Raw genomic sequence first — 24609 nt, 5'->3', positions numbered from 1 at the left:
GAGGGGGGTTTATATTGTACCTTAGATTGTAACGTTCTATAGTGTCTGAGTGAAACGATAACTAATTCGTACAGTATACACTTTCCAGCCATTACTTTATATACGCCTGCACATTTTAATACAAAATATTAATCAAGGATACGTCTAAAGTTGTTAATGCATTGTTTATCGTTATGATGTTAGTTTGCAACTGTAAACTCATTATTAGGATAAGCGGTTATCAAGAAAATGGATGGCATGATGGATGAATAATTTGCATCGCTTCTATTGCCGTTTTATTTTGAAATTTAACTAGCTACACAAGCTTTTACTTTTGTAATTGAGGAGCTTCCTCTTCCCGGAAGTATGTTCCATCGCTGTGTGGCACTTTGGTGGGCAGGTTAGGTTTCTTGGGAAGTTATTGTGGCACGTCGATATCAGAGGAAACTCGGTTGCAATGCAGATCCTCACGCCTCACGTTTACTGGGCGCAGCGGCACGGAGAGATCTATCTCCGGGTGGAGCTCAGCGATACCAAGGTAAAATACGTCCCACTACGTCCATCTGCTTAGCCTTCAGCCTAATCGTGGTCACACTACAGTTACATGCTTGGCCTCTGGCGAATGTCAAACGTCTGGCTAACTTTCTCTCGCTATACTGACTGCATGCATAATTAAAGTGGTTTTCTTAGCGAATTGAATTACGGGTATAGCATTTTAGGTCACGCAAAGGTTGTCCTTTATAAAGCAGGTGTTACCGACCTTTTCGAAACTGCAAGAGCGACATCTTTGGTGCTGATCAATGCAAAGGGCTACCAGTTTTATCACAAGTTTCCTCAAATTACACTAAAGTGTATGCTCACAAATATTATCAACAACGATTTAACAAGGTAGGAAACAGATAAATGTCAATACACAATACTTTATTTCTATACGTAGATCTCTACAAGTGTTTTTTAGGTATGTTACTAAAAACTTCAAATCAAAATAGAGGATGTCATTGGAGCATATATGCAAATCAGTCGCCTTTCGGAGAAATTCACCGTTTAGAACTCCAAATAGGCCATTGACGTGAATCGTATAGATCCGATGAGTTTTTCCTGGAGTGGGGGGTTTGTCATAGGCTGTTTCGTACTCCTTGAATGCTGGCAGCTAGCTCCATTCCACACATCCACCATCCACACACAAATGTAATTGTGAACATTACTCTGTGGCGGACGAATATGCGAGCGCATTCGCCTGAGGTTCCGCCTGTGCGCTCGGGACCTCGCTTTGGATAAGTCACAGAAGTTGACAAGTTCAGATAAAACACTTCCACCGCTTCTGCTATTAATAAGTAACGTTACTTTTACTCCATTACTATAATCCAAGTGTCACTCGCTACTTTTACCTATCAATTATTGCTTAATTATCAACAAGTTCGTGCGCGCGACTGTGACTCCCACTTCCGCATCAGGCGCTGTTTGTGCCAATCCAATTTAAGGGCTAGTGACGTTTAAGTCTCGTTCACCAATCAAACAACACAAGAAAGTCACATGACCTCACACAAAGTCTTCTGTTGGTATTCATAGGTATTAACACGAGATAAGACAGCCTGGCTGATTGTCGTGCCTACGTGGCGGCCATTTTGGGAAGGTCGTCGTTATGACAAACAGGTCCGAGGTGAGGGACCAGACAAAGCACGGCTAAGATGAGAAACATTATTGGATTGCGTTTTCCTTGCCCGGACGCAGGTCACCGGGGCCCCCCTCTGGAGCCAGGCCTGGAGGTGGGGCTCGAAGGGGAGTGCCTGGTGGCTGGGCCTGCACCCACAGCCTGAAAGGGTAACGTGGGTCCCCCTGCCCACGTTACTCTGTGTGAACCACCTGTGGGAGGGGCCATAGTGGTCGGGTGCATTGTGAACTGGGCGGTGACCCAAGGGGGGGACCTTGGCGATCCGATGTCCGGCTACAGAAGCTGGCTCTAGGGACGTGGAATGTCACCTGTCTGGCAGGGAGCTGGAACTGGTGTGCGAGGTTGAGAAGTTACGACTAGATATAGTCGGGCTCACCTCCACACACAGCTTGGGCTCTGGTACCAGTCCTCTTGAGAGGGGTAGGATTCTCTTCGACTCTGGAGTTGCCCACGCTGAGAGGCGCCGAGCAGGTGTGGGTATACTTATCAGTGGACGAGAGGGTAGCCTTGCTCTGCCTTCGGGTGGGGGGACGGGTCCTGACTGTTGTTTGTGCCTATGCACCAAACAGCAGTTCAGAGTACCCATCCTTTTTGGAGTCCTTTGAGGGGGTGCTGGAGAGCGCTCCCGGTGGGGACTCCAACGTTCTGCTGGGGGACATCAATGCTCACATGGGCAATGACAGTGAGACCTGGAGGGGTGTGATCGGGAGGAACGGCCCCCCGATCAGAACCAGAGTGGTATCCTGTTATTGGACTTCTGTGCGTACCACGGATTCTCCATAACAAACACCATTCACCGTTGAAGCATAAGGGTGTTCACACGTGCACTTGGCACCAGGACACCTTAGGTCGCAGTTCGAAGATCGACTTTGTGGTCGTGTCAGCTTTGGTGGTTGATGAGGCAAAAACTCTGACGTGGGAGGAGTTCGGTGAGCCGGTGGGGAGAATACTTCGAAGACCTCCTCAATTCCACCGACACGCCCTCCCATGATGAAGCAGAGCCTGGGGTTTCTGAGGCGGGCTGTCCTATCTCTAAGGTTGAGGTCACCGAGGTGGTTAGCCCGGACTTCCTAAAGGCTCTGGATGTTCATCGGGGACAGTGCCTCTGGATTGGCAGACTGGGGTGCTGGTCCCTCTTTTTAAAAAGACAACCACAAGGGGATCACACTCCTCAGGCTCCCTGGTAAGGTCTATTCAGGGGTGCTGGAGAGGAGGGACCGTGGGGAAGTCTAATCTCAGATTCAGGAGGAGCAGTGTGGTTTTCGTCCTGGCCGTGGAACAGTGAACCAGCTCTACACCCTCGGCAGGGTCCTTGAGGGTGCATGGGAGTTCGCAAAACCAGTCTACATGTGTTTTGTGGACTTTGAAAAGGCGTTCGACCGTGTCCCTCGGGGAGTTCTGTGGGGGGTGCTTTGGGAGTATGGGGTGCCGGGCTGTTCGGTCCCTGTACGACCAGTGTCACAGTTTGGTCCGCATTGCCGGCAGCAAGTCTGACTCGTTTCCGGTGAGGGATGGACTCCGCCATGGCTGCTCTTTGTCACCAATTCTGTTCATAACGTTTATGGGCAGAATTTCTAGGCGCAGCCGAGGCGTAGTGTGAGTCCGGTTTGGTGGCCTCAGTATTGCATCTCTGCTCTGATTTGGTTCTGTTGGCTTCATCAAACCGTGATCTCCAACTCTCACTGGAGCAGTTCGCAGCCAAGTGTGAAGCGGCTGGGATGAGAATCAGCATCTCCAAATCTGAGACCATGGTCCTCAGTCGTAAAAGGGTGTAGGGCCCTCTCCAGGTCAGGGATGAGATCCTGCCCCAAGTGGAGTAGTTCAAGTATCTTGGGGTCTTGTTCATGAGTGAGGGAAGAATGGAACGGGAGATCGACAGGCGGATCAGTGCAGTGTCAGCAGTGATGCAGAATTTGTATCGGTCTGATGTAGTCCAGAATGACCAAAACCGAAAGGTGAAGCTACCAATTTACTGGTCAGTCTACATTCCTTCCCTCACCTATGGTCACAAGCTGTGGGTCATGACCGAAAGAACAAGATCCCGGATAAAAGCGGCCGAAATGAGTTTCCTCCGCAGGGTGTCCGGACTCTCCCTTAGAAATAGGGTGAGAAGCTCGGTCATCCGGAGGGCCTCAGTGTAGAGCCGCTGCTCCTCCGCATTGAGAGAAGCCAGATGAGGTGGCTCGGGCATCTGATTAGAATGCCTCCCGTGCACATCCCACCAGGAGGAGACCGCGGGGATGACCCAGGACATGCTCGAGAGACTGTCTCTCGGCTGGCCTGGGAATGCCTCAGCATCCCGTCGCGACTGCTGCCCCCGTGACCCGATCTCGGATAAGCGGTGGAAAATGGATGGAAAACAACAGCTTTCATGTATTGTCGTAATTGTCTGGCACTGTCTGCCCAAACGTCGATATTTCAGTTCACTTAGAACTTTAGAAAACACCTTGCAGTAAATTGCAGAATTTTTTTTGTAGTTTTGACTGTGCGCGCGCGCACACACACACACACACACACACACACACAGCAACTTCAGAATTTGCACATTCACGTTTTATTTTCCTTTTTTTTTTTTTTATTCATGTTCATGCTGTGGTTAAAAAAATCTGAAATTACTCAATTTTTACTCAGTACTTGAGTAATTATTTCACTGTGTACTTTTTTGGAGGACTACTTTTTACTTTTACTTGAGTAATATTATTGTCATGTAACAGTACTCTTACTTGAGTACAATATTTGGCTACTCTACCCACCTCTGGACTGGACTTCCTCTATTGCTACGCTTACGTTTAAGCAACATTTTTGCTCACCAGATCAGCCAGTGTCGTATTTGTTGCACTGGTCTTTTGTATTTTCGCGTTGAGGTGCTGCGGGTCATGGCCCTGGTTGTGAGCCCCAGTTTGTAAGAATTGAAAAATGATTAAGGATTTTATATTTCATGCCACTTTTTATCTTGCAAATCGTACGAAATCGACTTGTACAGAAATTAGTCTAAGTCATGAGGAAATATTTGACCGAAACCTTGACTGTTTGGTAGAAAAATGCCCGTATGTTTCTTACTAGTTGAGACAAAAATGTGACGTTTAAAGAAGACATTTTCAAATTTCTCCAATGGCGGTGTCCGCTCAAGCCATCTCATTCCGGATCATGTCGAGAGAACGCTAATTGACAGATTAACTTAACAGGAAAAAAAAGCATTATAGTAGATCATCACATCACTGTACCATTCAATCATGTCAAAATTCTATAAACATTTGATTTTGGATGCCAAAATCGAGGAACATTTTCATCTTTGCCAGAACCACAGTCACAGTCAATCTCATCTGAATTGAAAATTTCAAAAACAATGTGGTAAAGACAACGTCATTGGCCAGTAGAACAAGGATTACCTTGCGCGAAACAATGACAAACGCGATTTTGGTGGACCTCTGCTGAATTCAAGTTTGGACATCCACGACCCTGTAGCGAGGATAATAGTATATCAAGAAAATGGATGGATGGATGGATGGATAATTTACATGTCTTCTATTGCCGTTTTGCTTTGGGAAATCCGGGCATAGTGAAATGGAAAGAAAATGGCGGCCGATGATCATTATTTAGTAACAAAACTAACATTTTAAAATGATTTATTCTACAACATGCTGAGGAAATGACAAGGTCCTGTCCCTGGTGAGGGACAAGAAGAGTCCCGCAACGCTGTTATGTCGTTGCTTGAAATGTACCTAGCATCCAATCTGGGGGAATATTTAACAATACTCTATATGTTACACCTCAATAAAATGAGTATTAATACACAATAACATTCTTGTAGTCTTTGTAGGGGTGAAAGTCTGATTTTATTGTCTTTTCTGTTTCAGAATCTTGAAATCAACCTGCAAAACAACACAATTCAGTTCAGAGGTTTGTGTGTGTGTTTTTGTATCTTTGCAAATGTCTTTACACTATCTAAAGAAACAAAATGCTAGGTGGCTAGTAGTCAATGTACAGTATCTTACTGTACAGTACGTCTTAATTCTTCAATTTAGTAGAGACTAACTGCAGCATAAAATTTATCAAATCATATATTCCAATTCATAATGTTATTGTTTTCCACAGCACTAGGACATGGAGCTAGAGGAGATAATGAATACAAGTTTAGTTTAGAGTTCTTGGAAACCATCAGACCTAAGGTATTGTCTTTTTCATTACATTCTTTAGTTCCAGCTAATTGTACTTTACAATAACTGTCTGTCCATTTGCCAGTCCAGCTGTGTCAAGTACAGTCCCCTCCAAAAGTATTGGAACGGCAAGATCAATTCCTTTGTTTTTGTTGTATACTGAAGACATTTGGGTTTCAGATCGAAAGATGAATATGAGACAGAAGTTCAATTTTCCAGCTTTCATTTCATGGTATTTACATCTAGATGTGTTAAACAACTCAGGACAGAGCACCTTTTGTTTCAAGCTACCCACTTTTTAAGTGAGCAAAATTATTGGAACAGACATGATTAACTAAAAGTGAATAACATTTAATATTTGGTCACGTAACCCTTACTTGCAATAACTGCATCAAGCCTGCGACCCATTGACTTCACCACACTGTTGCCTTCTTCATTTGAAATGCTGTTCCAGGCCTTTACTGCAGGCTTGTTCAGTTCTTGTTTGTTTCTGGGGGTTTCTCCCTTCAGTTTCCGCTTCAGGAGGTAAAATCCATGCTCTATTGGGTTAAGGTCCGGTGATTGACTTGGCCAGTCTAAGACCTTCCACTTTTTCCCCCTGATGAAGTCCTTTGTTGTGTTGGCAGTGTGTTTTGGGTCATTGTCTTGATGCATGATGAAGCTTCTCCTGATTAGTTTGGATGCATTTTTCTTTAAATTGCCAGACAAAATGGTTTGCCAACCTCCGAAGGGGAGGGGGAGGTATCAAAATCCACTGTTTGAAGAAGACTTCGAGAGAAGAAATATAGAGGCCATACCATAAGATGCAAACCACTCCTCAGCAAAAAGAATCGGAAGGCCAGATTGGATTTTGCAAAGAAGTACAAAGATGAGCCATGAGACTGATGAGACCAAGATTTATCTCTACCGAAGTGATGGAAAGGCCAAAGTATGGAGAAAGAAAGAATCTGCTTATGATCCAAAACACACATGCTCATCTGTGAAGCATGGTGGAGGTAATGTAATGGCTTGGGCTTGCATGGTTGCTTCTGGAACGGGCTCACTAGTCTTTATTGATGATGGTAGCAGCGGAAGGAATTCTGAAGTCAACAAAAATGCATCCAAACTAATACGGAGACGCTTCATCATGCAACAAGACAATGACCCAAAACACACTGCCAACACAACAAAGGACTTCATCAGGGGGGAAAAAGTGCAAGGTCTTAGACTGGGCAAGTCAATCACCAGATCTTAACCAAGTAGAGCATGCATTTTACCTCCTGAAGAGGAGACTAAAGGGAGAAACCCCCAGAAACAAACAAAAACTAAAAGAAGGAGTGGGGTGATATGTTTAAATTATTTTAGGGTGATAACAGGATAAGCAGAGCTGCGTTGATTTTTGTTGATTGCACAGATTAGCATTAGCTAACAGCTAAGTTAGTTTCTTTTACTATGTGACAATTCTTTGATTGGGGTGGGGGCGTTTGTCACAGCTGTGTTATTAGGACACCGAGGACCTGTTTTGAGTTGTGAAAAAAAACACACAATATGTCTCCTGCAAGCAAGAAATATTAGCTTTTCAAGGGTCCAACATAAAGCTTTTTTGAGTGATGGCCCTGTATATTCATGACATAATAGGTTAGGTTTTTGTGATTATTTCATATTTAGTGTCTTTATACTGTATTATGTAGGCCCCTTTAAGAAATATTTAGTGCAATTGCATTCATGGGGGGGGCACGGTGGAGGACCGGTTGGCACATTCGCCTCACACTACTGTGGACCTGGGTTGAAATCCGGCCTCGCCTGTGTGGAGAACCCCGTGCCTGCGTGGGTTTTCTGCCACATTGCTATAACATTCATGGTAGGTTAATTGAAAACTTTAAATTGCCCGTAGGTGTGAATGTGCGCACGAATGGTTGTTTGTTTCTATGTGACTGGCTGGTGACTAGTTCAGAGTGTACCCAGCCTCTTGCCCAGAGTCAGCTGGGATAGGCTCCTGCACCACAACCCTAGTGAGGAGAAGCGTTATGGAAAATCTAGGCATTGCAATTGCACAAATTAATAATAATGCTTAAAAGAATAAATCAATTACAAAATTATTAAAATATTTACTTAAAGCGTTGTTGCAATTTCAATGCTTTATCTTGTTTTATACTGCCGATTCTGGTACTGATGATCCATGTGTGAGATCTGCTTTTCACTGCCGATACTGATCATATGGATTAGCTTTAAATCTTTCAATTTATTTATGGTGAGTGCTATTTGATCTGACATGTTTGTTTGGGTTTGCTTTGCAGCTCTTGCGCGCCTGTGCAATGTGAAGGGGGGAAGGGATGCTACACTAGGGCTGGGTGATGATGTAAAAAATTATAATCATGATCATGCTATCGTCTTTAGGTGAACCCAAATGCGTGTCCATTTATCCAGTCAGGCGATGCTGGTCGCAATTTCTCCTTACATCATCACAACATCCTGTCTTGGACGGGATGTTTCAGAGATAAAAGAATTTAAGACCGAGACTGAAAATGCCCCGTTCTTGAGCCGTCACCTTATCGTGGTGGAGGGGTTTGCGTGTCCCAATGATCCTAGGAACTAAGTTGTCTGGGGCTTCACGCCCTTGGTAGGGTAACCCATGGCAAACAGGTCCTAGGTGAGGGACCATAGTAAGCATGGCTCCAAAAACCCCTATGATGAATAAAACAAATGGATGTAGGGTTCCCTTGCCCAGACGCGGTTAACCAGGACCCCCTCTGGAGCCAGGCATGGAGGTGGGGCTCGAAAGTAAGCGCCTGGTGGCCGGGCCTGGACCCACGGGGCCCAGCCGAGCACGGCCCGAAAGGGTAACATGGGTCCCCCTTCCCATGGGCTCACCACCTGTGGGAGGGGCCATAGGGGTTGGGTGCAGTCTGAGCTGGGTGGTGGACGAAGGAGGGGACCTTGGTGATCTGATCCCCGGCTACAGAAGCTGGCTCTGTAGACCATCATTGATAACCTCCATAGGATGGGAAAGCCACAAAGGTTCATAGCTAAGGAGGCTGGCTGTTCACACAGTGCTGTATCCAAGCATATCAATCGAAACTCTAATGGAAGGACAAAATATGGGAGGAGAAGATGCACCAGCAAAAAGAGATGACCGTGGGTTTCTGCGGATTATCCAACAGAGAAGATTCTAGAATCTAGCAGAGATCTAGAAAGAGTTTCAGATTCAAAAACCACCATATTCAGACGCTTCCAGGAGATGGGCTACAACTGTCTGGTTCCTCAGGTCAGGCCTGAGCCAACATAGGAAACGTCTCAACTGGGCCAAGGAGGAGGAGGACTGGACTGTCGGCCAGTGGTCCGAGGTCCTCTTTTTCGATGAAAGTAAAGTGTGCTTTTCATTTGGGAATCGAGGTCCAGGGGTTTGGAGGAAGACGGGTGAAGAACAGAACTCAAGGTGCTTGAGGTCCAGTGTGAAATATCTACAGTTAATCATGATTTGGGGTGCAATGTCCAGTGCAGGTGTTGGTAAACTTTCTTAAATCCAAGGTCATCACAAGAGGCTACCAGAATGTTTTGGAGGACTTCATGATTCCTTCTGCTGAGGATCTGTATGGAGATGCAGATTTCATCTTCCAGCAAGACCTGGCCCCTGCCCATACCGCCAATAGCACCAAAACCTGGTTTGATGCCCAATCCACCACAGTGCTTGACTGGCCGGCCAACTCATAAAACAGGAAAAGTTTAGTTTTCATTGAGAATCTATGGGGTATTATCAAGAGGAAAATGAGGGTCACCAGACCCAAAATCAAAGAAGAACTGACAGCAAGCATCAAGGAAATCTGAGCTTACATAACTGCCAGGCAATGCCAGAGGCTGATTTCCTCAATGGCACGGCGCATCGAGGCAGTGAAAGCAAAGGGATTCCCAATCAAGTATTGAAGATTAACATATCGGTTTGAAAGTACCATATTTTGTATTTTGCTGTCACATATTTATTGAGACCCTAATTTCTTTATTTTTTTCTACAAAAACTGAGAAGTAAATGTTAATTTCTTGTAATTTTTTGAATTCCTGATTTCGTGGGTTTTATGAGCTGGAAGCCCAAATTGCGTAAAAATAAACAAATAAATACTTGAAATTGTTTAAATTATGTGCCCTGAATCTATAATCTATGAACTTTTAACTTTTTGAATGGAATTATGGAAATAAATAAACCTTTCCATGATATTCAATTTTTTTTTGAAAGGGTCTGTAGCTCGGGCACCAAAGCAGCCCGGACGCCAACGCCAGGTCAGCAGGATAGACGACAAACAACCATTCCATGGCACCTGCGGTAACGAGTTTACCTGCAGCTCACTGAAAAGCCGAAATGCTGTAGGCTTGGAGAGCGCATGCGAACATCAACCATGCCATCAAAGTCCATGAATCCGTAACGCAGAACTCCACCGAACAAACAAAAAGAGTCAACAAGCTGGGTAAAGGTGTGCGAACGCCACCTAAACTCAATAGATAGACTAAACATGGTAGAGTCGAGCAGCATGAGCGCCAACACTAGGCCTGTGGTATGGGCGATAACAACCCTACCCGCGGATAACTGCGAGAAACACAACGGCGCAGCCTGGGTCAGGGCACGTGAACACCGCCCTCACCAGCGAAGGCTATGAACAACAGCTAATGAACCCCGCCGAACAGACAACAAGAAGTGTCAAAAAGCCGAGGACAGGTGAACGAATGTCACCCAAACCCCGTAGAGATGGGATAAATAAGCATGGCAGGGTCGGGCAGCCTTAGTGCTAATACCAGGCCAACCAGACGGTCAAGAGCCACCCAGCAGGATGTGTGGTGACAATCACACCCACAGATATGCATTGCGTCTTGCACTCTGTATATTCAAACGTTGCGTACTGATAGCATCAGTGTTGACACAACAGTAAGCCCCACGGAAATCTATTTAAAAAAAAAAAAAAAAGCACGTTACGACTTATTTTCAATGTCCATGCATTGCCTTCCATGGTAACGACAACCTCCCCAAGATGGCCTCCACGTAGGCACGACGGCTACAGCGCGCTGGTGCTCTAATGTTCATATTTATGATCACACCAGCAGATGAGGAATGAACAAAACCAGTCGAGCAGCCTGGGTGCAACAGTTACGTCACGGGAGACAAGAGTTAAGTTGTGGCACGCGTGGAAACTATATACCGCAAGGGGCTCACAATGAAAAGCCACAACAAGGGTGGCGTGGACGCTACCGTCCCCAGCAAAGGCCACCATTCAAAGTTATAAACACAGCAGAGTTGGGACACCCCATCGGTGGCTTGCTTCGAGAAGTCATAAACTGAGATAGGGGATGCAAATGCCACCTTCGCCAGGAAAAAGGAGGTGAAATGGAGAAAATAGGAGGCAGGGCCGAGTAGCCTGGGTGGCAACACCAGGCTAAGTTTTACGATAAACACAATACTTTTTTGAATGCATACAAGCGAGTATTCAGTACTTTCAGCCCTGCCTTCTGTCGGTCAGCAGGGGTGAAATAGAAATCAACTACCGTATTTTCCGCACTATAAGGCTCACTTAAAAGCCTTTAATTTTCTCAAAAATCGACGGTGCGGCTTTTAACCCAGTGCGCATTATGTATGCACTGAGTTCCAAAATCTGTAAAAATGTTGTGCGATTTGGGTAAGCGCTCCGCTTGATTGACTGTCGGACCATTTCCCGCCGACCTAGGGACGTAATACGTACACTATGTACGCTGGCAGCGATAAACCAATTAGAGAACATTACGTTAAGCTACGTACAGTCCGTACGCTTCCCTCCGCCACGACTCCGGTAGGTATACTGTACTTCCAGTATGCTGCTAAACCTTTGTTTGGCTAAGGACCCCTGAAAATGGCATCAGCGAAGAGACATGCTTACGAGGCACAATTCATACTACAGGCTATCAGTTACGCGGTTGTAAATGGAAATAGAGCAGCCGCGAGAGAATTCAAAATCAATGAATCTATGGTTCGGAAGTAGAGGAAGCAGGAGACTCCATGCACGCCCATATCACCGCTACTGTGAAAAACCAAGTGAAACAAATGAATTTGGAGCTTGCCATCATTCCTGGAGGATTAACAAAAGAACTCCAACCGCTGGACATTGGTGAAAACAGGGCGTTCAAAGTGAAGTTGCGAGCGGCGTGGGAGCGATGGACGAGAGACGGCGAACACACCTTTACTAAGACTGGGAGGCAGTGCCGGGCGAGTTACGCCGCAATATGTGAATGGCTTGTGGATGCTTGGGCTAAGGTATCTGCTTTGACTGTTGTCCAAGCTTTCGCGAAAGCCGGCATCATTGCTGAACAGCCACCTGGCAACGAGACTGACTCCGACAATGACGAGAGGGAACCCGGCATGTTTGATGGCGAAATTGCCCAGCTATTCAATTCACATACAGGAGATAAGGACTTTGATGGATTTGTGATAAAAGATTGATCAAAAAATAATGTGACGAGTATTTTTAAATACGTAGGAGAATAAAGTTCAACCAAACTCACTGTTTTGCTTCCGTTACCTTGTTTTAGCATGCGCCGAATAATATGGTTTGCCTTATGTATGGCTTAAGTACAGAAATAGACCCCGTCATTGAAACTGCGCCTTACAATCCGGTGCGCCTTATGGTGCGGAAAATACGGTAACTTAAAAGATTCCTTCCCTTTACTTTATTTGCAGCTTGTTTTTGTTGAATCAAAATTATGTCTTTTTGGTTGCGGTTGTTTAACAAACTACTTCAAATTTTTTCCTTTTTAGTACTATTTAAGAATCATGACTGATAGTGTCGGATCATTCATTTGAGATAGTGGTTAGATTGACTAGTTACTGTATACAGGTACTGTTGTGATTTATGGTCATTGTATAATGCTTGTGTTGATGTCTTTGTATGTACACCATGAGGTCAGTCAGTATGCTTTCACTGAACGTATTGGTGTATCATAACCAAGATGCCAAATGCATGTGATGCTGCCTAACTTAATCCCTGATGAGAACATTTGATGTCTTACCCATGTTGTTCTTTCATCACCGTGTTCCATTCAGATTGAACACAAGTCAACACAGCACCAGGTTGACATCAAAATCAAGAAGCAGGAAGAGCGCTGGTGGGACCGTCTGACGCTACAGGAGAAGAAGCCTCTATTTCTGGCTCCAGACTTCAACCGCTGGCTGGATGAGTCTGATGCTGAGAAGGAGCTTCAGGCTAAGGTTTAAAATGAAGGGCTGGGCTGCTTTTCAACATCTAACATTCCTTCATCAGAAAATCCCTCTTTCTTAACAAAGTCTGGAGTTACAGAAATACTGCTCTTGGCATCTTTAAAGTTGTCTCTGTCTTCACCATGAGATGTAGACCATCATCTTTATCAGAAAAAAGTTCCAAGTGCTACAATATTTACTATTCAGAATATATTGTGAGGTTTTACTTCAATGTTTTTAAGTATAGCCTTAAAACAGTAGCTCGACAAAAAAAAAATCCTGTAGTCAGACATTCTCATTAATTTCTGGAAAAATAAAAGGTTAATGTGTAACATAATGGTTTGTTATCTTTCAGGAGGAAGAACAGATAAAGAAGATAAATGTGGAATCAAGAATTCAGAAAGACCGTGAGTCCAGTTGAAAATTTCACCCGCATACGAATCAAAAACGATCAGACATGATAGTCGTCATCACTTTCTTTTCACTTCATTCTTCTTCCATAGTCCACCTCGGCCTGAAGAAAGGCTACTTATTTATGTACAATCTGGTGCAGTTCCTTGGATTCTCCTGGATCTTTGTCCACATGACCGTACGGCTCTTCATTCTTGGTCAAGGTTTGTAATGCACTGCCAACAGAGGGCAAAGCCGACAGAGACTCAAACTTATTACACCTTCAAATTGACTATGTGACATAGCTTAACAATGTTAAGTTTGGTTTAGTGGTGGTGGTCAGTGTTGCGGTGTGGGTTAGCGGTCCAAGGGTTGCCACGGCCTTCTGTGTTGACTTGACTTGACTTTGACTTGAACTACATGACTTGACAAGTCATCTTGTTTCGAGTTGGAAATCTGCATTTGAATTGAGAGTTTGCCTTTTTATTTTGAAAGTAAGAAACGTTTTGGGTGGGTCATTCGCGTCAATCTGGCAACACTTTCTGCATTGTTGCGCACTTGCCAGTGTGACGTAGTCACCTTCATGAAGAACAATGGAAGGAGCTCCAAAGATAATACAATTTGGATTCAAGGATTATGTTGTCGATGAAGTCTGCAAAAAGAGGATGGCAGCCTGCATGGCTTGCAACTCGCACATTAAAGACAACAACAACGACGTTGAACTTCATCCGTCACTACAAAACTCACAAAGACAGCTGAGCTAATTTAACAGTTTCACCACCTCGTCAAACATAAGATTCATAGACTGGTTTGGGAAGATTAAAAATAAAAATCCTCTGATTGTTAACGTTTCAGTACAGCTAAGTAACACTTTATGATAATTGTCTGAACCTTTCGTCTCGGTTCATAGGCATGCAAAAGTATCTCCTTTTCTCTTTCTGTCTCTCTAGCTCATGCTAGAAGAGAAAGTAGCCCCTAAAATATAATGCGAAACGCTGAATGCAGAAGTGAAGCGGTGTTGCTAGCATTGTGGAGATTTAATAAAAAGAAAACAGTTGCGGAGATGTTTGCGGGCATGTCGAAAGGGCTAAAAGATGCCAGGTGCGTTATAAGTGCTGTATCGGATCACTTTGCATTACGATCACGACAATCGCAATCGTTGACAAAAGTGCGTTCCACTATTACTAAGTACAGTACAAATTATGAGTGGCTACGTGTGACTATAATTGTCATACGAGTGAACGTTTTTAAGTGTCACCATCAAAATGTCATCTGTTGTGTCGGCGTTTTGATAAAGCTCTCTGCACTGTTTTTAAAATTGAGACCACAGCATATGAAACATAACGTTTAATCTAATGACAATTTTTCTGAGTCAGTGCTTCTAAATAAATTGACAAACCCGATTAAGTGGTTTAATTAAAGTAGAGGAGAGAAGAGGAATGCAGAGTTTGTTCAAATGTTTTTTTTTTTTTTTTTTTGAAGGATGGCAACATTTTTATGTCATGTATTATTCCCTTAATTATAAATCTCTGTCATTCTGCATGAGCTCATTAGGTTCACATCTAATTATATTTGACCAACAGAAAATAGTCTTGGCCTTTGCTTAATTGTGTTCTCTTAAGAAGAGTTACAAGGCTTCACCAAAAGGTACACAGCATAGTTTGTTCAGAAATAAAGTTCAGTTAAATTGTTTGAAATATAACTTTAAAACAATTCAAAGCAATCACTCATAATCTCAGTTGTTGTTCATTTATAAGGTGTGAATACCTTTTTTGTGTTATGATTTATGGGGAAAATAAATTATTACCACTCCAATACATGTTGCGACTGGAGCAAGCTTGTATGACTTGACTTGCTGAAATCAAGTAATGATTTGACTCGACTTGTTTGAAATTTAGTGGTGACTCGACTTGACTTGCTTGATTAGTATTTATTTATTTTTATTTGTTTCCCCCCCGCTTATCCAAAGACACACACTGCGAACATGTTGCACAAACTAAAATGTTTTTTCAAGGTTACTGTTGGACCACGAGTGTAAGCAATCTCATACTAAATACTAAATCCAGGAATACTATAAGAATTGATAACGAGAATTATATTGTATGGTTTATACGACAAGTCCTAAGATATGTCTCCTATAACTAGTATAACAGCATTCAATTTCCAACACAGGGAAATAACACTCTGGAAAACGTTTTTACCCCTCTGAGAGGAGCCTACAAGGCCCTTCCACTCCCCCACCTCAGTGCCTCAGACCACCTCACTGTAATGCTAATGCCAGTTTACAGACCACTGGTTAAAGTCACGCAACCAGTTAGGAAACGGTTACAGGTGTGGTCAGAAAGGTCCCTAGAGGTACTTCAAAACTGTTTTTCCACCACAGACTGGACCATGTTAAAACAGGCTGCCACTGACAACTCCATCACTGACCTTCAGGAGTACACAGAGACTGTTACCGCCTACATTGGCAAGTGCATGGATGATGTCACCACAACTAAGTCCATCACTGTTCATGCTAATCAGAAGTCATGGGTTACAACGGCGGTCTACAGACTATTGAAGGTCCGTAACGCTGCTTTTAGATCTGGGGATGAGGAGGGGGTGAGGACAGCTAGGGCCAATTTGTCCCGTGGCATCAGGGAGGCCAAGAGGGAGTACTGTAGGAGGATCGCCCACCACTTCAGTAACAGCAGTGACACCAGGAGGCTGTGGGGAGGTATTCAGATCATTACGGACTACAAATCCTCACCACAGACCTGTGACACCTCCCTGCTGAATGAGCTAAACAACTTCTTTGCTCGCTTCGAGACACACAAAGCACACCTGGACACCATTCTGCACCCTCTCCTGGTGACCATGTGCTGACATTGACCCGGGACAGCTTGAGAAGATCCCTTGGCAAGATCAACGCACGTACAGCCCCGGGCCCAGATGACATACCTGGTCGTGTTCTGAGGGGCTGTACAGCTGAACTTACAGATGTTTTCACGGACACCTTCAACACCTCCTTGAGTCAGGCTGTTGTCCCTGCGTGCTTCAAAGCCACCACCATCATCCCGGTCCCGAAGAAGTCGTCTCCCTCCTGCTTCAATCACTACCGTCCAGTAGCGCTCACTCCCATCCTGATGAAGTGCTTCGAGCGGCTAGTCATGCACCACATCACCTGGACTCTAAGGACTCATGTTAGAATGCTGTTGATAGACTTCAGCTCAGCATTCAATACCATCATCCCCTGACAACTGATTCGCAAACTGGACCAGCTGGGGCTCAACACTTCAATGTGCAACTGGCTGCTGGACTTTCTGACAGGGAGACCGCAGGCAATACAGTTCGGCAGCAAAACATCCAGCACCATTACCCTGAACACGGGGGCTCCTCACGGACGTGTGTTGAACCCGCTCCTCTTCACCCTGCTGACCTATGACTGCACACCGATACACAGCTCCAGCCTCTTCATCAAGTTAGCAGACGACAACTGTGGTAGGTCTCATCAGCAACGGGGATGAGACAGACTCCAGGAGTGAGATGAGCCGCCTGGGGCATGGACAACAATCTTTTCCTGAGCGTGACTACGGCCAAGGAAATTGTTGTGAACTTCAGGAGAGTGCACTCCCAACATGCTCCCCTCCCCTGAACATCAACGGTGCTGCGGTGGAGAGGGGGCCCAGCACCAAGTTCCTGGGAGTGCACGTCACTGAGGACCTCTCCTGGACCAGCAACATCTAACAACAACCCTAACCACTACAGCTGTGTCGTCTGCAAGAGGTTGGAGCTGTATGTCGGTGCGCAGTCATAGGTCAGCAGGGTGACGAGGAGGAAACGCAATTCTTTAACACTAACTATAAAACATCTGAAAGGGGAATCTCGTTTAGGGGGCCTTAAATAGAACAGTAGTAATGCATTTGTTCTCATGATAGGCTTTTGAACTTGATTGAATACTAGACCACTATTTTGGCTAGATTTTAATTGCAAACATAATTCGCATCAGTGCATTTCATTAACATGAAAACAACAAAAAGGTCAAGGAAACACTGATGGACTCTCTTTACACATTTTGTTCTTATTTAAAGTGAACCGAAACACAAGGAGACAGTGGGGATTTGTCTTGCAAATGGCAATGATTACTAATTAGGATTATGCTCAATGCCTCATGCAGTGTGCTGTTTCATTATAGCGGTTTGTTCCTCTTCCTTCTCCTTTCTCCTTACTTCTCCACAGATTCATTTTATGATACCTTCCACGTCACAGCTGATGTGATGTACTTCTGTCAGATGATGGCCGTGCTCGAGGTGATTAACCCCTTGTTAGGCTTGGTCAAAACTGGCTTTTTCCCCGCCATGATACAGGTAAAGGAAAGTTGTTCCTATATTCAATAAGAAGTTTTACTCACTTTATAATTGCATGTTCTTCATATGTTCACTCGTGATCGTCTTAGACGAATGAAAGACACATCTATTTATACAATGTCACAGGTAGCAGGGAGGAATGTCATTTTATTTGTCATCTTTGGCTGCTTGGAAGAGATGCAGAAAAAACCTGTCGTCTTCTTCGTGTTCTACCTGTGGAGCACCATTGAAGTCTTCAGGTAAGCTATCAACACTGCTGCTGATGACGATGATGGCTCTCTGGCTGATTCAGCTTCTCATTGTTAGGTACCCTTTCTACATGCTGGCCTGCATTGGCACAGAGTGGAAGCTGTTGACATGGCTCAGATACAGCCTTTGGATCCCACTGTACCCACTTGGGGTTGTGGCTGAAGGTAATTGCCCCTGTAAGGAGTAGAGGTAATACGGTACATTTTATGTGTTGGTAACAGCTTGTCTTTCTATGGATTTGTGTAGCGGTTGCTGTGATCCAGTCCCTCCCCATCTTTGATGCAACACAGCTGTTCAGCCTCCCTCTGCCTGCACTGCTGGGACACTACTTCAGCTTCTCATATACTCTGCAGCTCTACCTGGTTCTCCTGTTCTTGGGTAAGGGAGCAACCGCACACTTGCATCTTCACCCATTGTTGTTTCTGCTGATTTAATGACTGAGTGAATTAATGTGATATTTCTCTCATACAGCAATTGGTAACGTATGACACTCCTGAAGTTTTTCCATAATAGAATCTCCTTTTAAAAACAACAACAAATTGCATTTACGTTATGTTGTATTAATTGCGTGGCACGGGGAAAGATTGGTTAGAGCGTCTGCCTCACAGTTCTGAGGACCGGGGTTCAATCCCCGGCCCCGCCTGTGTGGAGTTTGCATGTTTTCCCCGTGCCTGCATGGGTTTTCTCCGGGCACTCCGGTTTCCTCCCAGATCCCAAAAACATGGTAGGTTAATTGAAGACTCTAAATTGCCAGCAGGTCCGAATGTGTGTGTGAAAAAAATGGATGGATGGATTAATTGCATTTCTGGGATTATTTGTGTTTATTGTGCAAGTGTGCTTTGAGTCCATTAAATAAATATTGACCAGCGTTTCTTTTCTTCCTCAGGACTCTTCATCAATTTCCGATATCTATACAAGCAGAGGAGGAGACGTTACCGATCAAGGAAAAGGAAAGTTCACTAATGGAGCAGGACATAGCTCATACGATGAGCTGCAATATTTGTTTCTTTTTGTCATTGATACATACTGCTTTCCTTATTCCTCCTTTGCCTGGATGTTTTATATGGCATTTTTTTTATTTGGTGTTTCCTACATGCCTCTATTTAGATTTCCACTCTACAAGTAATTGTTTGACTGGCTCATGTTTTGTTTATTGTTTTCTATGAGTGAGGTAAACGTAATTATAGTCAGGGAGGTGCATAACAATTTTGATCTCGTTCTCAAAGGGGCATCAAAGGTTGTTGGTGCAAGGCTTTTTCCTTGCCCACCAACTTCACTGTATGAACTTAAAGTAGGTATGTGTGTAAAATTTCAAAGATGAATTGATTTACATGAGACCAGCATGATGAGACAGATCTTTTAAAGACGAATCCAGATATGTGTGATTTTCTTGCGGTGGATACACACTATTTTTATTTTTTATTCTTATATTACAGTACGAGACTGCAATCAGCTGATATGGCTCAGTTGTCTTGGGCAGCAGCCTGCAGTATTTTATGCTCCACAGACCAGTTTTCTTTAAAGACGTCATCGTAGTCCCTCCGCGCTCATGAGCCACCGTCGCCACCCCACAAGTGGTGCCGTTTGCGGCTGAGTTTCTTGTGTGGCACACGCAGCTGAGCTCAACTGAACTAAGAACGGAACAAATCTGTTCATGAAGGGATTCCAATCAGTACGTTTACTCAACAGATTCAGTCTTTTGAACAAGTCGTCTGCGAACGACACAACACTACTGGTGGCGTCCCCCCATCCCCACCCACCACCAAACCCAAAATGTAAAGTTCTTGGCACGCAGTCACACATGAATCTGGTACGCTTTTAGTATTTTCAATGTACATGCACACCTGTGCACCACTTATGTGAAAATTTATTATAGTATTTGTCAGGTTCAAGACACCTAAAACACTTGTAAAAAATCAAGACAGACACAGAGGTAGTTCAGTTTTCAGACTTGCAAGGAGAAAACAGCCAAGAGTGTACTTAGTTACAGTCTCCAACCATTTCTGAGTTCACTCTTCCTGATTCTCTCTTTTTATTACTTTAGGGCAGTTCCCTTGTTACATATGAGTTACAACGTCAAAAAGGTGGGGGCATACATGCTTGTTGTAACTCATGTGATCAGCACATAACACTCTTTGTTGTGGTTTATATACTTCTTATCAAGCCACAGGAAAACTCCTCGGCTCAAGTTTGTCCTTGCACCTGCAATCACATGACTCATCCTGTGGGAGAAAGCTTTGCACGCAGTGATAAAACATTTCTCTAACTAGAAGTAAGCAGAAAAGCACAACACATGATAATTTATTTACATTTTTCCATCAGTATTATTTACATTCAAGAAAATATCCAATAATTCTTTTTTTTTGCCTATTTGGCGTACATAATCATTTTCCGGCTCTTCGGTCTGTGAGACGAGCGATACTTCTGTCATCTTGTAAAAGAAAGCTGGCAGGTTGAACCCTCCACCCCGGCATAAATGAGTTGGTAAAGAGTAGGCTTTACACGATCGGGGTTTTGGGGTTCACAGAGTTTAATAAAAAACGATAACCGATCACCGATCTGATCACAAGATGGAGCAATGGGTCTTTTTAAATGACTTGTTCATTTACTTAATTGCTCTAAAAATTTTTACAATAAATATATTTTTGTTCATCTATTTATGCCAGTGAGCCATAGTGACAGACAGAACAAATAATTGCTCTTTTAATAGATGGCAGGAAGTACATACAGTAATTAATGTATCCAATTTTTGTGACATTTTTGTTGGTGTGCCGTGTGATTATTCAATTGTAAAATATGTGCCTTGGCTCCATAAAGGTTGGAAATCACTGCTCTAGTCAGGTCATGTATTCTAATCAGTCAGGTCAAACCAACATTACAACATGACAGAAATAATGGGTCCTAACTTACTGTAATTAAATCACTTTATTGTAATTACATTACTTCACACCACCAGAACTTTAGAGCATGATTCGACAGAACGCCTTTACAACCGTTAGTGCTAGCACTAGCTTGCTAGGCTACATAACGTTTTGTTGCCTGCTTGCGAGCCGTATCATATTAAAAGTACGTGAACATACCTCACGCAATCCTTGAATTAAAGTCCTCTCCCGAGCACCGGTGACCACAAACACATGTTTTTCCCCATTTAGTTCTTATAATACACACAGACGCGATCGATTGTTGTTGTCGTGGCCGTGGAAACGAGTGTATCCGGTCGCGTATGAGTTGACAAGATAAAGCCCAGTGATCGTAAAAGACGGGATGCGGTGGTATTAGAATACAAGATTTTGCAGTAGTCTGAAATCGTGAAAGACCAACTTTGTCTTGTAGTCTGATCTGGGCATTACATGTTGTCTGTCCCACACCGCCTGACGTTTTTTTTTTTTTTTTTTTTTTTTTTTTTATAAATAACTTTTGGCGGCCAGATATTTACAGTACTATGTCAAAAGACACATGTCAAGGCTAAAAATAAACTAGATTTTGGATTCAAACGTACCAGACATGATGGCGACGCGGAGTAAATGTCTTTTGCGCAGCCGATCAACGATGTCATTGATCGGATCGGCCCGAAGAGGCTGGTAGCACGGTTGCTAATAACTGCAACAGAAAAGGATGGGGCGCTTGCAGATTTCAACTGATATGCCAACACTAGCAAAGCATTCTGGGATTTGTAGTATTAGTGGCGCATGCACTCATGGCATGCCCGCTCTAATACACATTTGATATGGTCTCGATTTGATATGGGCCGAATATAATTACATCTGGCCTGTGGGTCTGAGTTTGACATATATGGCTTATTGCATTATGTTGTTGCTAAGTGTTAATGCACGTGTAGTCATCAAACTTTCTTTGTTGTGGCCTGCCCATTATGCCTCTGTAGTTGAGTGAGCTCAGCAGCACCATTTTCATGACATCCAAATCCAAATGACTGCTGTTTGTCAACACAGCATTTCCTTTATGACACTCGTTGTTGTCAAACATAAGAAATGTTAATATTTTTTATATATGCTGAGCCTTTATTTTGTGTATTATTTATTCATATTAAATTAAGAGGTTACTTTTTGTTACGTGTTTTACCCTGAGTAACAGTTAGGTGTTTTGGTTGTTGAATGCTGTTTGTATTATCTTTTATTCTACGACAATGTCTTGGGAAACTAAAATAAAAAACTCATTTAGGAAGTAGTTGCGTTTTCCAAAGAAAACAAAGTAGAGCTGTAAACTAAAGGTTAGATGGTCAGAAATGGATTTGAATAAAACAGATGTTTGTGCGTTCTGTTTTGCTCATAGGATGCTGTTCTCCATTTCTTTATGAAACCAAAAAGATGTATTATGATAAGGTATAGTGTTTAAATATGCTTTAAAGTTTGTAGTTATACTGATACAAAAATATATCATATGCACTAATATGCCAATCGTTTTGGGGGAAGATCACCATCAGCTGTTGTTATGACAACCAATTTTCTGTAGCATTGTACGTGTGTACCCTGCTTCTCACCCAAAGTCTGCTCGGATAGGCTCCAGAACGCTTGCGTGGAATACGGAAGCTGGATAGACGGATGGATGAAACAAATGAACTTATTCAGTATATTCAGTTAGTCACAGACTCAACATTGCTGAATGTAAATGTAACCAAAGGAAGCAGATCGCAGCACTGCCACCTCACGCTTGTGTGAAGTAGACAGAACTGGACTCACCTTCAGTCCGTCACAACGACTGCATGACCTTATTCCACTGTTCAAGAGTAGTAGGAAGTAATGAAGTATGAATACTTTATTCTGTTTCACTTGAGTATTTATTTTCCTGATGACCTTTTACGTTTACTCCCTACATTTGAAAACATCAAGACTTTCTACACCTTGCTTTGTCCAAATAGTCTTGTTACTTTTTTCCCAACCTAAGAGGATGATGCGACAATGTAAAAAAAGACAGACAGAGAGAGGTACAGCCAACTGCAGTTGAGCTCTTGATTGATTGAGATCTCTGGGACTTCTTAAAAAAAAAAAAAAACACGGACTGGAGGAGAAGTATAAACAACAATGATACAACAGATATTGAGATGTAAGATATTCCCCATGGCCATGGATAGTTGATAACGTTGAATGACTGATTCGTGGTAAATGCGCTGTCTTGTGCCAGCCTAACCTTCTGGTGTTAAATTTCTCTGTCTCATCTGGAAAAAAAAAATGTACAGATAAGGTGTGTTTTATTCAGATATCTTTGCTAATTTGGCAATTTTGTTGTTTTGTTTTGCTTATGCCAGATGTGCTCAGTCCTGATTATCCTGTCAGATTTTAGCATGCAGTAAAGCTAATAAAAGAAAAAAAAAACTAATTTGTGTGTGGCCACTTTATTCCCAAGTCATCCAAATTAATAGTGTGTATAATTGACAGTAAAAAATTATTCTCTTGTACTTAAGTACATTTCAGAGTTCGTACGTGATGATTATTTGGATTCGATGGCGAACCAAAACTCTTTAAAATGAAAATAATACAAAGTCTACAGGCCACACCGCTTATTCTCACAAGGGTCGCGGGCATGCTGGAGCCTATCACAGTTTATTTCGGGCGAGAGGCGGGGTACACCTTCAACTGGTCGCCAGCCAATCGCAGGGCACATACAAAAAAACAACCATTCGCACTCACATTCACACCTACGGGCAATTTAGAGTCTTCAATCAACCTACCACGCATGTTTTTGGGACGTGGGAGGAAACCAGAGTGCCCGGACAAAAAGGCACGGGGAGAACATGCAAACTCCACGCAGGCGGATTATTATTATTTTTATTAACCAGAAATATATATTTTTTAGTCTCTCTATGACAATACAATTTAGTGACAGACAATTAAATGCTCTTCCATTGGATGGCAAAAAGTACAATGAATCTGTGTATCCACCTGTTGCTATTTATACAACAGAATAATATCAGCAGCGGCACGGTTGCCGACTGGTTAGAGCATCAGCCTCACAGTTCTGAGGACCCGGGTTCAATCCCCGGCCCCGCCTGCGTGGAGTTTGCATGTTCTCTCCGTGCCTGCGTGGGTTTTCTCCGGGCACTCCGGTTTCCTCCCACATCCCAAAAACATGCATTAATTGGAGACTCTAAAATTGACCGTAGGTGTGACTGTGAGTGCGAATGGTTGTTTGTTTGTATGTGCCCTGCGATTGGCTGGCAACCAGTTCAGGGTGTACCCCGCCTCCTACCCGATGACAGCTGGGATAGGCTCCAGCACGCCCACGACCCACGACCCTAGTGAGGAGAAGCGGCTCAGAAAATGGATGGATGGATGGTTGATTACTGAAATCTTTTCAAATTTAGTCACAAATGAATTTTACTCAGTGGGAAATCTCCAATTCATGCATGTTTTTGGGATGTGGGAGGAAACCGGAGTTCCCGGAGAAAACCCACGCAGGCATGGGGAGAACATGCAAATTCCAATCCACAAATTATTTGGACGTATTTTACAAATTCAGAAATATCCACGATGTATGTGTTTTTTTTTGTTTGTTTAATGTTGTGTCTGCATTTATCATGATTTTGCATTTGTAAATGTATATATATATATATATATATATATATAAAATCAACAGGCAGATGCATTTATTTTTGAGACCTGCAGTGTTGCTCTC

At 43.4% G+C, this 24609-nt stretch overlaps 1 protein-coding gene across 1 annotated transcript; it reads left to right on the top strand.

Annotated features, from left to right (window-relative positions):
• The first annotated feature begins 250 nt into the window (after positions 1-250).
• LOC133473323 (very-long-chain (3R)-3-hydroxyacyl-CoA dehydratase-like) lies at positions 251-23313 on the top strand. Its single transcript, XM_061764969.1, has 11 exons — positions 251-517; positions 5509-5551; positions 5747-5820; positions 12842-13006; positions 13350-13401; positions 13498-13608; positions 17603-17730; positions 17857-17969; positions 18037-18143; positions 18226-18357; positions 18866-23313. The coding sequence occupies exons 1-11, from the start codon at positions 437-439 to the stop codon at positions 18940-18942; spliced, it is 1083 nt and encodes a 360-aa protein (XP_061620953.1). The 5' UTR covers positions 251-436; the 3' UTR covers positions 18943-23313.
• The last annotated feature ends 1296 nt before the right edge of the window (positions 23314-24609 follow it).

Source organism: Phyllopteryx taeniolatus, unplaced genomic scaffold, assembly GCF_024500385.1.
Source record: "Phyllopteryx taeniolatus isolate TA_2022b unplaced genomic scaffold, UOR_Ptae_1.2 contig_24, whole genome shotgun sequence".
Taxonomy (NCBI): domain Eukaryota; kingdom Metazoa; phylum Chordata; class Actinopteri; order Syngnathiformes; family Syngnathidae; genus Phyllopteryx; species Phyllopteryx taeniolatus.
This window is presented reverse-complemented; position numbering and strand designations above follow the sequence as displayed.

Coding starts and splice junctions, on each gene's coding strand:
- LOC133473323 (XM_061764969.1), top strand. CDS start 437: ATGCAGATCCTCACGCCTCACGTTTACTGGGCGCAGCGGCACGGAGAG. Junction 5,552..5,746: donor CAACACAATTCAGTTCAGAG/GTTTGTGTGTGT, acceptor TGTTTTCCACAG/CACTAGGACATGGAGCTAGA. Junction 17,970..18,036: donor AGCACCATTGAAGTCTTCAG/GTAAGCTATCAA, acceptor TCTCATTGTTAG/GTACCCTTTCTACATGCTGG.